At 40.9% G+C, this 14,602-nt stretch overlaps 1 protein-coding gene across 3 annotated transcripts in view; it reads left to right on the forward strand.

Annotated features, from left to right (window-relative positions):
- Nucleotides 1-14,602, forward strand: part of LOC140740802 (solute carrier family 66 member 2) — a 98,834-nt gene that overhangs the window by 17,095 nt on the left and 67,137 nt on the right. For all 3 annotated transcript variants that reach the window (XM_073070322.1, XM_073070321.1, XM_073070323.1), the window contains exon 3: nt 2,909-3,042. In XM_073070322.1, coding sequence (XP_072926423.1) covers nt 2,909-3,042 — 134 coding nt within the window. The remainder of the gene's footprint in view (nt 1-2,908; nt 3,043-14,602) is intronic.

Raw genomic sequence — 14,602 nt, forward strand, 5'->3', positions numbered from 1 at the left:
GATGTTTGTATTATAAAGAAAAAAAAATCTAGTTATTTGGTTAAGATCACTTTTACTTCTCTAATTACTATTTTTATTTGTAATTGCAACATTCATAAGGCATAAAACTAACTGTAATGAGATAGTATCTTGTTACTGTTTAACTGACAGAGTAGGAAACAGTGAGTTATACAATTTGCTGTAGTGCCTTATTTAAGGAAAGAGACCTGTACACTCAGTGGTCAGTTTATTAGGTATCTCCTGTATCTAAGTGACCACTGGGCATATGTTCATGATGTGCTGCTGCTATAGCCCGTCCATTTCAAGGTTTGGGGTTTTGTGCATTCGGAGATGCTCTTCTGCATATCACCTGTTTACTTGAGTTACTGTCACCTCACTTCTGTCATTAACAAGGTATTTTTGACCACAGAGCAGCTGCTCACTAGGTTTTTGCTTTTGTTTCTCGTACCATTCTCTGAAAACTGTAGCGACTGTTGTGCGTGAAAATCCCAGGAGATCAGCAGATTCTGAGATACAGTACTCAGACCATTTTGTATGGCATCAACAATAACATCATAGTCAATGTCACTTAGGTCTCATTTCTTCACCGGTCTGATCAACAGCTGAACATCTTGACCCTATCTACATGCTTCTGTGCATAGAGTTATTGCCACATGATTGGCTGATTACATATTTTCATTAACGAGTAGGTATACAGTTGGACCTAATAAAGCAACCACTTTATTAGTATGTTATCAGTGATTTAAAGCCAACTTTACTTCCTGGCAACCTTTATCATTCTCCCCTCTGGAAAGTTTGACTCCATATAGAATACAGTTCACATGTTGTTGAATAGCCTCTGGTATTTGTCTAAGTGACAGGAATAAATAGATAAGCTTTAATAGTAACTGACAACAAGCTCTCCAGCCACAAGAAGTCATTAACCAACACCTAATGTCCTTGACAGAAAAGATCTTTTTTATTATATTATTGAGTACCAATGAACCAGGAGTCTAGTAGATTTGATTCTCAAATTGATGTCTTTAGTGTGCCCCGCGCACATTAAGGCTGAAGTTGGCTAATTCAGCAAAGTGATGTTTGCAAAGAATATGCTTGAACCCACACAATTAGCACCTGGCAGTACCTCCAGCTGAACTTTGTCTTTTTGGATGTTTCCTCCTAGCTGTCAGTCTGTGGTTTTGTATTGCCATGTACTCCTGTCCCCACTCTTGCTCTGCTGCGGCCCCTGTATTACTGAGTACTCCGTCTCTCATCTGCTTCTCATTATCACCTGTATTGCTGCCACCTGTGTCTCATTGTGCTCCACCTATCATCTGCCTCTCTGTTTATTGCTCAGTGTATTTCAGTCCTGTGGCAAGCTGTTTGTTGCCAGATTGTGCCAGTGAATTTTTCTGAGCCTTTCCAGCATTTGTATCTGTGCTCTGTCTGTCTGAATATTGACTCTGCCTGTTTCCTGATTCTGGTTTTTGAATTTCTCTGGATGTTTTGATCTCTGCCTGAACTTTGACGCTGACTTTGTTTGCACCTTGGGATTTGTTACTCAATTAATATCACTGTGAGCACAGTACAGGGTCTGCATTTGGATCCCTACTCCAACCTCTGACAGCACCTCATGATCTACCTCCAGCAGAGTCCTCAGATCTCATATTTGCCACCTGAATGGGTTTGGAAGAAAATTATCCTTAACCCCGAGGAACAGCGAGATAGAGTGAGATTATGCCCAAGTTATATGTTTTCTTTTGCTAGCTAGTCAATGGATAAATTAGACAGACTAGCATAGAACAAATTTACATTCAATGTTTTGTGCTGAGACCCTTCATCAGGACTAGAGAAAAAAAGATGAGAAGTCAGAATAAGGAGGTGGGGGTGAGTTTGGAAAGAAGAAATACAAGGTGAAACTGGGAGTGGGGGGAGGGGTGAAGTAAAGAGCTGGGAAGTAGATTAGTAAAAGAGATAAAAGGAAGGGGAATCTGATAGAGGACAGAAGGCCATGAAAGAAAGGGGAGGGGTCGGAACACCAGAGGGAGGTGATGGGCAGGTAAGGAGATAAGGCGAATGGGGAATGTTGGGTGGGCGGGTGCCATAACTGGAAGTTTGAGAAATCAGTGTTCGTGCCATTGGTTTGCAGGCTAACCAGACGGAATATAAGGTGTTGCTTGTTCAACCTGAATGTGGTCTCATCCCAGCAGTAGAGGCGGCCATGGACTGAATGGGAAGAGGAAGTAGAATTAAAATGGGTAGCCGCTGGGAGATCCCGCTTTTTCAGGTGGGCGGAGCGTAGGTGCTCAGTGACGTGGTCTCCCAGTCTATGTTGGGTCTCACCAATGTACGGGAGGCTAAACCGGGAGCACCAGATGACCCCCAACAGACTCACAGATATCCTCCAACCTTATGGCATTAACATTGATTCCTTGAACTTCCAGTAATGGCCTTCCCCTCTCATTCACCATTCCTATTTCTCTCTGCTTATTCAGCGTTCTTATCTGCTTTCCTACCCAACACCTTGTGGTGCTCCTCCCCCTTTCTTTCTCCCATGGCCTTCTGTGCTCAGCTATGAGATTCCCCTTTCTCCAGCCCTGTATCTCTTTCACCAATCCACTTTCCAGCTTTTTACTTCACCCTTTCCCCTCTCCTGGTTTCACCAATCACCTACTACCTTGTATTTCTTCCTCCCTTCCCCCCCCCCCCACCCTCTTACACCCTCTTTCTCCAGCTCTGATGAAGGGTCTCAGCCCAAAACATCTTATCCATAGATGCTGCCAGGCCTACTGAGTTCCTCTACATATTGTGTGTGTTGCTTGGATTTCTGACATCTGCTGATTTTCTGTTGTTTGTGACCGATTTTGCATTTGTATTTTGGTAAAATGTTGCGGAACAGGTGCAAATTACTGATTTTTTTTTACTACAGGTTTGGAAGAAATTTTGATGTGACCCTCGTATGGCAAAGCATTGTCTTGATAATCACCATGCTGGCCTTGTTACACTTGTGCTGTGATGTACAGCAATCGTCCAGAATAAGCACCAGTATACATCTTTTCACAGGTCTGAACTCTCATTTTGATAATCATATCTCCATAATTATGAATAATTAACTGTCATTTTACTTTCCAATGAAGAGAAGCTGTTACACATTTTCATGAACTTGTTAAAACAGTGTAAAATGCTTTTTAAAATCTGTTTGAGTTGTGTGTGTTAAAATCTCTCCCTGTTCAGAATTGCACAGAATTAAAGTGCAATATTAATAGATTCTGATTAATTAGGCCATCGGTTAATCGGGACAGCTGCTTATATGGGACAACTTTTAAGAAACAAAAATGAAATGACAAAATAGCTGAGATTTTCTTCATTTATTTGGGACATTATGCTACTGAAGTGAGACAGGAGATTGTTGCTGAACTGTTTCTAATCAGCATCTCTCACGTGCACTTGTGTGGCCATCGGACATTACACCATGCTCAGAGTGAAAGCTTTAAATAGCGTTAGTTGCATGTGTCTGTTTTCAAAAACAGTGATGTCTGTCACTGATAGTTGGTGAGAAGTAAGCAGAAAGACAATTCAGAACTGTTTTGCTCACTGCGATTTCAAGCATTCAGGCTTGAAGATGCCAGAAATGGCCGGGAGCAAAAATGAAATGATTTCAGTACTTCATTAAGTTAGGAACTATGAATAATTTGAAAGTATCATAATCATCTTGTATGTTACAATGAAAATGATTTTGAGGATGCGGTCTTCGAAAACTAGTCCATTACCTGTACTAGGTGTCTGCACTGAATTCTTTCATTTAGAGTCAATCAAAAGAACACGGCAGCATGCATTAGATGAATTCCTCCATCGATAACTATGGTTGGTTATCCGTTTTGTCTGACAATGACGTGAAACCTGCGGGGGAGAGTTGTTTTTATTGCAAAAGCTGTTGCAGTTGCATACTTTTATCTCACCAAGTTATGAGGCTGCCGGCTGCCGTCACCTGGTTTCGCCTGCCTGTTGAAGCGTTGTGATTGCTGTTACTTGCAAACAGGTGTTTGAAGCCACAGGTGAGAGCTGAATGTCCGATGGAGCCCACAAGTGAATGAGCTGCCCCAGAACAGAAAAGACAGGCTACTTCAGCACAGGAGCTACCCCTCCCCCTGGACTCCCCACACTCCATTGATAACTATTAGGGACTAATACACAGTTTTATAGTACTGTAGTGGTATTGGTAGTGTTGTAATTTGTTCTGTATTTTATTTAAACACATTTTTAATTAGTTAAATGGTAGTTGTCTTTTTTATGCCTTTTTAATTGTTTCCATGAAACTTCAGCTATTTGGGCCAAAATGTATGGGTCCCGATGTCAATTAACCATATCCAATTTAAATTCCAGATCTGTGGCATTCTGGCCAAAAGTGTATTGTTTCTTTTGACTTGATGCTAATGCATGAGATGGGACGTGCATGCAGTTTGTTAGCTTTTGATAATTCACTCGGCCAGAATCACATTTCATACGACAGAAAGAATGATAGAAATCAGTAGGAATGCTTTGCAACTGAAGATAGATGTGAAGATTTGTAATGATATCATGAGAACATAGATTAAAGTTTGGAGGAGAACCGGGTAGGTTAACAGAGGTTACGTAATTATAAACTACTTAGCCAGCCAAGAGATCAATAATTAAGGATCTACACATGTGACATAATCAGTAGAAGAATTAGAGAATATTTTTCATCCAGAGAATTGGATGGGGGATGTGACTGGGTTTTTAAAAAAACCATTGATAAGATGTGAACATAGCGTGATGGGCCAAATGGCCTAATTCTGCTCTTGTATCTTATAGTCTTATAACGTTATAAGATGCCCCAAGGTGCTTCACAGCAGCATAATCAGGCAGAATTTGTTCATAAGTGATAAGTATCCAGAACAAGGTGATGGATTTTGTGGGATATCACAAGAAATTCCTGCACCCAGAGCATGCCCTTTTCTCACTTTTACCATCAGGCAGGAGGTACAGAAGCCTGAAGGCACACACTCAGCAATTCAGGAACAGCTTCTTTCCCTCTGCCATCCAATTCCTTTATGGACATTGAATCCTTGGACACTATCTCACTTTTTTAATATATTGTATTCCTGTTTTATTTTTGCACAATTCTTAATCTATTCAATATACATATACTGTAATTGATTTACTCATTATTATGTTATTTATATTATGTACTACATTGAACTGCTGCTGCTAAGTTAACAAATTTTATGTCACATGTCTGTGATAATAATTCTGATTCTGAAATTACAGCAGAGAGGCCTTGTGGGGGGGAAATGTAGAAAATGGGTGACGGGGGTCTTAGTACTAATTAACGCAAGCTGCAGAGTATCAAAAGAGCCCAAGGTGAGAGGCGCTGCATGAATGCTTTGGAATAGCCTAGCTGGGAGGTGTTAGAGGCACGGATGAGGTTTCTGTAGATAATATGCTGAGGAAGCTAGGCATTGCAATTTAAAAAGGCAGTGAAGTGTGTCGTTTGTGTCAAATCAAATCAGTGGGAATAGTGTTGGGCAGCCTGCAAGTGCCACTACATTTCTGGTACCAAAATAGCATACCCAACAATTCACTAACCCTAAATGTAGGTCTTTCCAAATGTGGGAGGAAACCAGAGCACCTAGAGGAATTCTAAATAGTCACAGGGAGGACAGACAAGTTCCTTACAGACAGCAGTTAGCTGCGTTGTAAAGCATTATGTCAACCACTGTGCTACCACGTTGCTGTAATGGGGATGAAACTAAGTATCCTTTATGAAGGAAACAGGATGTGTGTGAATACTGACAAAATTGTTCCAAAAGGACAATTGCAAATAGATACCTATTATAAGTTAGAATCACTTTAAGTGGAGATGAATTGAAGAATAAAGCTATCTCTTCAGCATTGTTCATGCAGAATGAAAGGCGATGATCATTTATATGGGTCAAGCTCCAATGATTGAATAGATGAGAAAAGCTCTTCCTATTAATAGATGGTTCAGAGATCAGGAAACGCAGGTTTAAAGTGAAGGGTAAAGGAGCAAAGGAGTATGTAAGGAAAGATAAATCATTTTTGCATACAGTAGTGATGGTTTGGAAGTCAGTGTATGTAAGGTGATGGAAACATTCTGTCAGGGCTTTGAGAAGGAAATTGGATAGCCACTTGATAGAAAATGATTTATAGGATTTTAGACAAAGTGGGACTAAATGGAGTGTTTCAAAGGTAGCTGCTGTGACTAGACATATCAATTGGCCTCCATTGCTGTAAGAATTCTGCACTTTTATGTTATTTTCCCCTAAAATCATTATTGCCTGTGCCATTGCGATCATTTTGCAGGTTTCATTAAATAAGAAATTCATGCCGGTAAGTTTCCCTACAACATGAAATAGCATTTGTAAAGAGCATAAGGTTGTATGCTGTTCCTGTGTGGGATCATGTTCAACAGAAGTGATAGTTCCAGAAAAGCTGCTAGTGTCTTGTGAGGGGGGGGGGAACATTAGTTTACTATTGTCCTTTCATTAAAGTAAAATGTCAATCCTGTTAATTTAGTTTGTATAGCTCTCAAGAGTGGACAACAGATCTCAGTGTTAAAACACAAAAATGCAAGACTGTTTTTAAACATAGTGTACACCTTTTATTCAGTTTTGCACTTTCAAACTAGCGGCAGTATGCAATGATAGAGCTTCATTTTTGATTACAGGACTTTTCTGTACTTTTATGAATAATACATACTTCTAGTCATTCATTTCGATTCTGATTAAATGCAAGAATGTGTTTATGGAAGCAGATAAATCATGAAAATTTCCATTTAGTCTAAAAATATTTCATAGCTGTGTGTAACTTCATACAAATATTCATTTATTTTGAACGTAACTTTGAAGAAAAATCTATATTCTGTGTGAGACTGGAAGAGAAACTCTAAACACATTAGTTTTAATATTGTTTGGTGTCAGTACCTTAGTCGTGGGATGTCCTTCAATATGAATGTTAATAAAGGCAAAATGAAGTAGAAAATGTTAATTAATTTGAAAATAAAATAATTAATATTTAATTGCATCATACTAATTAATTCAGTTCCAAAGAAGCCATTGTAATTTCATTATCCATGAGCTTCAGATATATAATGCAAAAACGTATCATTTATCATTTAAATTGTCAATCGGTCATCACTGGAGTGCAAACGTTGTATTCAAGGTTAGAGAATGCAGTGCACTAGCTTGTCAGGGTCTCATGTTTAGAAACATAGAAACATAGAAAATAGGTGCAGGAGTAGGCCATTTGGCCCTTCGAGCCTGCACCGCCATTCAGTATGATCATGGCTGATCATCCAACTCAGAACCCTGTACCTGCTTTCTCTTCATACCCCCGATCCCTTTAGCCAAAAGGGTCATATCTAACTTCCTCTTAAATATAGCCAATGAACCGGCCTCAACTGTTTCCTGTGGCAGAGAATTCCACAGATTCACCACTCTCTGTGTGAAGAAGTTTTTCCTCATCTCGGTCCTAAAAGGCTTCCCCTTTATCCTTAAACTGTGACCTCTCATTCTGGACTTCCCCAACATCGGAAACAATCTTCCTGCATCTAGCCTGTCCAATCCCTTTAGAATTTTATACGTTTCAATAAGATCCCCCCTCAATCTTCTAAATTCCAGTGAGTATAAGCCTAGTCGATCCAGTCTTTCTTCATATGAAAGTTCTGCCATCCCAGGAATCAATCTGGTGAACCTTAGGGATCTATCCTTTCAATCACAAACACTCTTACAGTTTGATGGACAATTTTGAACTGCAGTATTAAGTAATGACCATTTCTACCTTTACAAGAAGCCAATATACACTGCGTGTGTATTTGTGGTCTTCTGCTGCTGTCGCCCATCCACTTCAAGGCATGATGGGTTGTGTATTCAGAGTTGCTCTTCTGCACACCACTGCTGAAATAACTGCATGGTTATTTGAGATACTGTCACCTATGAACCAGTCTGGCCATTCTCCTCTGATCTCTCTCATTAACAAGGTGTTTTCACCCACAGAGCTGCCACTGACTGGATGTTTTTTTTTAGTTTTCGTACCATTCTCTGTAAACTCTAGAGACTGTTGTGTGGGAAAATCCCAGGGGATCAGCAGTTTCTGAGATACTCAAACCATTCCATCTGGCACCAGTGGTCAACAGTCATTCCACCATCAAAGTCACTTAGATCACATTTCTTCCCCATTCCGTTGTTTGGTCTGAACAACAATTGACAATTGAACCTCTTGACCATGTCTGCATGCTTTTATGCATTAAGTTGCTGTCACATGATTGGCTGAATAAATATTTGCCATAATGAGCGGCTGTACCTTATAAAGTGGCCACTGAGTGTAGTTTAGCTTCAGTACCTCAGTAATGGGATGTACTTCATTTTGCCTTTGTTAACATTTGTATTGACGTTGAAATATTAATTAATTTCTAAACGGAACAATTAAAATTTAATAGCATCACTCAAGTTAATTCTGTTTTAAAAAAGCCATTGTAATTTCATTATACATGAGCTTTAGAAATGTAATGTAAATATCATTTATCATTTAAATTGTCAATGTCACCACTAGAGTGCAAACATTGTATTCAAGGTTAGAGAATGCAGTGCACTGGCTTGTCTGGGTCTCGTGTTTAGAGATATATCCTTTCCCAATCATAAACACTCTTAGAGTTTGATGTACAATTTTGAACTGCAGCATTCAATAAGTGACTATTTCTACCTTTACATGAAGTAGATATATTTATAAGGCACATTAAGATGCATCTGGCTGTTCATGCACAGCTATGGTCATTTCATAGTCCATATGAAAACCTCACTGTGAAGTGGTCGGAATTGCTGACAATATCAAACCAAGAGGAAGAGGAGCAATGATATCAGAGGGGACAACTCGGATGCTACAGAAATATTTGTGGAACCTAAATAAAGAAACAGATCAATGGACTTTTAATGTAGAGATGGTTTAAATAAAAATTAAAAATAAGCAATGCTAGAACTGTTTACGGTTCAAGGTATATTTATTATTAAAGTATATACACAGTACATAACCCTAAAATTTGTCTTCACCGGCATTAACACGTGGGTACTGAAACTGGAGGACCATATAGTCTAAACGAATGAGTTGAAGTAGGTTGTATGATGTTCCCAGTTATCGTTATCTGGTGAATTATACTGTATATTGAAGGCCAGTGTTATCCAGTGTTTCTGTTATATGCACATAGATCATCTTATTTCATGACAATGATTCCTGGAATGAAAGGGTTACCGTATGAGGAACGTCTGGCAGCTCTTGGGCTGTATTCCTTGGTGTTCAGGAGAATGAGGGGGGCATCTCATAGAAACATTCCGAATGTTAAAAGACCTGAACAGATTAGATATGGCAAAGTTATTTCCCTTGGTAGGGGATTCTAGAACAAGAGGGCACAACTTGAGGATTGAAGGACGTCCTTTTAGAACTGAGATGCAGAGAAATTACTTTAGTCAGACAGTGGTAAATCTGTGGAATCCGTTGCCACGAGTGGCTGTGGAGGCCAAGTCATTGGGTGTATTTAAGGCAGAGGTAGGTTCTTGATTAGCCAGGGTCACAACCCCCTTCTCAGTGGTATTTGTGCATGGCATAAAAATGGTTGGGGATCCGTGATCGAAAGGAATTTCCTGTTGTAATAAGACTAAAGTCAGAGAAGGAATCTCCAGCCTCATTGCATGTGAGAAGTGAGAATACAGGTAGGACTGGTTGTCCCTGGTATATAGCACATGGATCTCTAGCATTGGAAAATCTCATCAGCTAATGGCAAATAGACTGCAAAAAGGAAATGCTTAAGAATTACTGGAGGCAGGAGAACTCTTGATGGACCAAAACACAAGATTTTGCAGATGCTGGAAATCTTAGAAACAGACACAAAATGCTGGAGGAAGTCAAGCAGCACTGATGGAGAGGAATTAACAGTTGACGTTTCAGGTCGAGAGCTCCTGATGAAGGAGGACTCACAAGTTTCTCCAGCATTTTGTGTGTGTTCTTAATGGACCAACACTGGCAAAGTAGGTTCTTGCATTTAGGAGCATCTTATCTCCCATGAAGTTAATCACAGCGAGTTGAGAATTATTTGCTCAGATGAACAGTAATACCATGACTGAAAACTCTAATGTGTCTGTCAACAGAAATGGATGGTTTGCTTATGGGAAGTGAAATAGAGAGCTATTCCTGACAACACAGCTGGGACAAGTTCAAGTATAATTACTATCCAACAATACATAAATATAGATAGGCATCCGTTTGTCTCGTGAGACCATGGATTTGCTCCTTGGAAGGTTTCCAGGGCACAGGCCTGGGCAGGGTTGTATGGGAGTCTGGCAGTTGCCCAAGCTGCAAGCCTTCCCCTCTCCATGCCACCGATGTTGTCCAAGAGAAGGGCACTAGGACCCAAGCAGCTTGGCACCGGTGATGTCGCAGAGCAATGTGTTGTTAAAGTGCCTTGCTCAAGGACACAACACGCTGCCTCAGCTGAGGCTCGAACCAGTGACCTTCAGATTACTAGTCCAATGCCTTATCCACGCGCCACCACTACCATATATGAATACAGCCGAACAAAACAGTATTCGTAAGGGGCAAAGGTGCAAAGCACAGTACCAATGGTCATACACAGCACAAGGCACAAATAGCACGTATAAGGTAGCAAGTAGGCATTGAGTCACACGAAAAAATATATAGCCCAAGTCCCTGAGTGACATGTTCTGTTAATTGATGGTGCATAGGTGTTATCAGCAAGAACAAGTGGTTCTCTGCAGTCCGTGGATAACCACACACAATCCGGCTTATCTTTCACCAAGTGAACACTAAATAGCAGTGATGATGGGAGGGGTTGGTCACCAGTCACCACGGACACCGAGCGACACTGCCTCCAGTGTCTCCTCTCCTGGACTGTTGCACTAGGAAAGCCAGCAGCTTGAGGCCCAGACAAGGCCATGCAGCTCCCCTGTTGCCTCTCTTTCCAATAAACAAGGGAAGCAGACTTGTAGTATTTTACATTTCCAGTGTCCGACAGGGTCTTGCAATTACAACAGAACGTCCAAGGCGATCACTCACTGTTAGACTGCCCACCGACTCCGATGCCTCTCTGTAGCAGGTAGTAACAAGGTTCCCACCAAGGCGATCACTCACTGTTAGACTGCCCACCGACTCCGATGCCTCTCTGTAGCAGGTAGTAACAAGGTTCCCACCAAGGCGATCACTCACTGTTAGACTGCCCACCGACTCCGATGCCTCTCTGTAGCAGGTAGTAACAAGGTTCCCACCAAGGCGATCACTCACTGTTAGACTGCCCACCGACTCCGATGCCTCTCTGTAGCAGGTAGTAACAAGGTTCCCACCAAGGCGATCACTCACTGTTAGACTGCCCACCGACTCCGATGCCTCTCTGTAGCAGGTAGTAACAAGGTTCCCACCAAGGCGATCACTCACTGTTAGACTGCCCACCGACTCCGATGCCTCTCTGTAGCAGATAGTAACAAGGTTCCCACCAAGGCGATCACTCACTGTTAGACTGCCCACCGACTCCGATGCCTCTCTGTAGCAGGTAGTAACAAGGTTCCCACCAAGGCGATCACTCACTGTTAGACTGCCCACCGACTCCGATGCCTCTCTGTAGCAGGTAGTAACAAGGTTCACACCAAGTCCAGCTCCTCTGCCAATAAGCAGCTCGCTGATTTGGTAGTTCTGCAATACTTTCAGTTATTGAGTTGTGTAAGGTAAGCGAAACAAGTAGGGTAGTTATGGAAACTATGATGATTAAAGAAGAGGAAGTACTGGCACTTTTAAAGAATATAAAAGTGGATAAGTCTCCGGGTCCTGACAGGATATTCCCTAGGACCCTGAGGGAAGTTAGTGTAGAAATAGCAGGGGCTCTGACAGAAATATTTCAAATGTTATTAGAAATGGGGATGGTGCCGGAGGATTGGCGTATTGCTCATGTTGTTCCATTGTTTAAAAAAGGTTCTAAGAGTAAACCTAGCAATTATAGGCCTGTAAGTTTGACGTCATTGGTGGGTAAATTAATGGAAAGTATTCTTAGAGATGGTATATATAATTATCTGGATAGACAGGGTCTGATTAGGAACAGTCAACATGGATTTGTGCGTGGAAGGTCATGTTTGATAAATCTTATTGAATTTTTTGAAGAGGTTACTAGGAAAGTTGACGAGGGTAAAGCAGTGGATGTTGTCTATATGGACTTCAGTAAGGCTTTTGACAAGGTTCCACATGGAAGGTTCAATAGTTGGGTATTAATATTGAAGTAGTAAAATGGATTCAACAGTGGCTGGATGGGAGATGCCAGAGAGTAGTGGTGGATAACTGTTTGTTAGGTTGGAGGCTGGTGACTAGTGGTGTGCCTCAGGGATCTGTACTGGGTCCAATGTTGTTTGTCATATACATTAATGATCTGGATGATGGGGTGGTAAGTCGGATTAGTAAGTATGCAGATGATGCTAAGATAGGTGGTGTTGTGGATAATGAATAGGTTTTCAAAGCTTGCAGAGAGATTTAGGCCAGTTAGAAGAGTGGGCTGAAAGATGGCAGATGGAGTTTAATGCTGATAAGTGTGAGGTGCTACATTTTGGTAGGACTAATCAAAATAGGACATACATGGTAAATGGTAGGAATGCAGTAGAACAGAGTGATCTAGGAATAATGGTGCATATTGCCCTGAAGGTGGAATTTCATGTGAATAGGGTGGTGAAGAAAACTTTTGGTATACTGGCCTTTATAAATCAGAGCATTGAGTATAGGAGTTCAGATGTAATGTTAAAATTATACAAGGCATTGGTTAGGCCAAATTTGGAGTATTGTGTACAGTTTTGGTCACCGAATTATAGGAAAGATGTCAACAAAATAGAAAGAGCACAGAGGTGATTTACTAGAATGTTACCTGGGTTTCAGCACCTAAGTTACAGAGAAAGGTTGAACAAGTTAGGTCTTTATTCTTTGGAGCATAGAAGGTTGAGGGGGGACCTGATAGAGGTATTTAAAATTATGAAGGGGATAGATAGAGTTGACGTGGATAGGCTTTTTCCTTTGAGAGTAGGGGAGATTCAAACAAGAGGACATGAGTTGAGAGTTAGGGGGCAAAAGCTTAGGGATAACACGAGGTGGAACTTCTTTACTCAGAGTGGTAGCTGTGTGGAACGGGCTTCCAGTAGAAGTGGTAGAGGCAGGTTCGATATTGTCATTTAAAAAAATTGGATATGTATATGGACAGGAAAGGAATGGAGGGTTATGGGCTGAGTGCAGGTCAGTGGGACTAGGTGAGAGTAAGCGTTCGGCACGGACTAGAAGGGCTGAGATGGCCTGTTTCCATGCTGTAATTGTTAATTGTTATATTAATGTCCAGCATTATCTGGTGATCATAAAAATAGACATTTAAGAAAGACAAAATACACCTTTGGTTGGCCCCCAAAAGGCCACTGTGTCCGAACACACCACCATCTTACTGAAAATAAAAACCCCTGGGCTGCCTTACATAACTGAAGTGTTTTTATTTAGAGATACAGAATGGTAACAGCCCCTTCCAACTTAAATTACACCAATGTGTCCAATTTATTTACTCACTCAAACATCTTTGGAATGTGGGAAGAAACTGGAGCACGCAGAGGAAACCCATGCAGTCACAGGAAGAATGTAGAAACACCTTATAGGTAGTGCTGGAATTGAATGTGGGTCATTGGTGCTATAATAGTGTTATGCTAAGCGCTATGCTACCAAGACAGCCAAGTGCACACAGACCTAAAGAGCCACTCAAAGGTCTCAGCCCGAAGTATCAACCCTTTACTCCTTTCCATAGATGCTACCTGACCTGCTAAGTACCTCCAGCATTTTGTGTTCCTGATTTTCAAATCCCCCCCATGATGTTGGCTGTCCTTTATTTCATCTAAAAGTCTGCAAGATATCTGTATGCAGGTGAAACAAAGCCTTCTGCAGTGCCTATTTTAATTACTTACAAATAGTCACCTTATGCTTAGTGGCTGAGGTCCCTACTCAATTCATTTCTTGCTGTAAACTATCTCATAGACTGACATCTCTTTACATGCCATGGACTCAGCTTTTATTTAGTTGCTTCTGAGAAGTACGTTGGAACGCTTTGCGGATTAAAGGAAGTAATTCTTGGTTGTAAATGGATTCGGTTTGCTTCCTTTAAGCAAGGGTAGTTAATCAGCAACCTGGCATTTGGAATAAACATTGATGTAAGATTATTTAACAGTCAGAAAACGGCATTAAAATGGTTAAGTAGACAAAACAAGTTAAAAGGAAGTGACACAAACTCAAAGTAGTTATAAAGAAGAGTTGAAAGAAGAAGGAAAGGTTTAGGACAGGCATGGGCAAACTACGGCCCACGGGCCATATGCGGCCCGTTAAGCTTTTTAATCCGGCCCGCAGAACTTGATGAAATTATATTAATAAACCTTGTTAACACCTCAGATCCATCCTGAGAATCGCCACAACAAAACTAAATCCAGACTTTGATGCGCTGGCTAAAAAGGGAGACCAACAACACTGTTCCCACTGAAATTAAAAATAAGTTTCTTCGTTGTGTTATGTAAAAAATGCATTT

Source organism: Hemitrygon akajei, chromosome 17, assembly GCF_048418815.1.
Source record: "Hemitrygon akajei chromosome 17, sHemAka1.3, whole genome shotgun sequence".
Taxonomy (NCBI): domain Eukaryota; kingdom Metazoa; phylum Chordata; class Chondrichthyes; order Myliobatiformes; family Dasyatidae; genus Hemitrygon; species Hemitrygon akajei.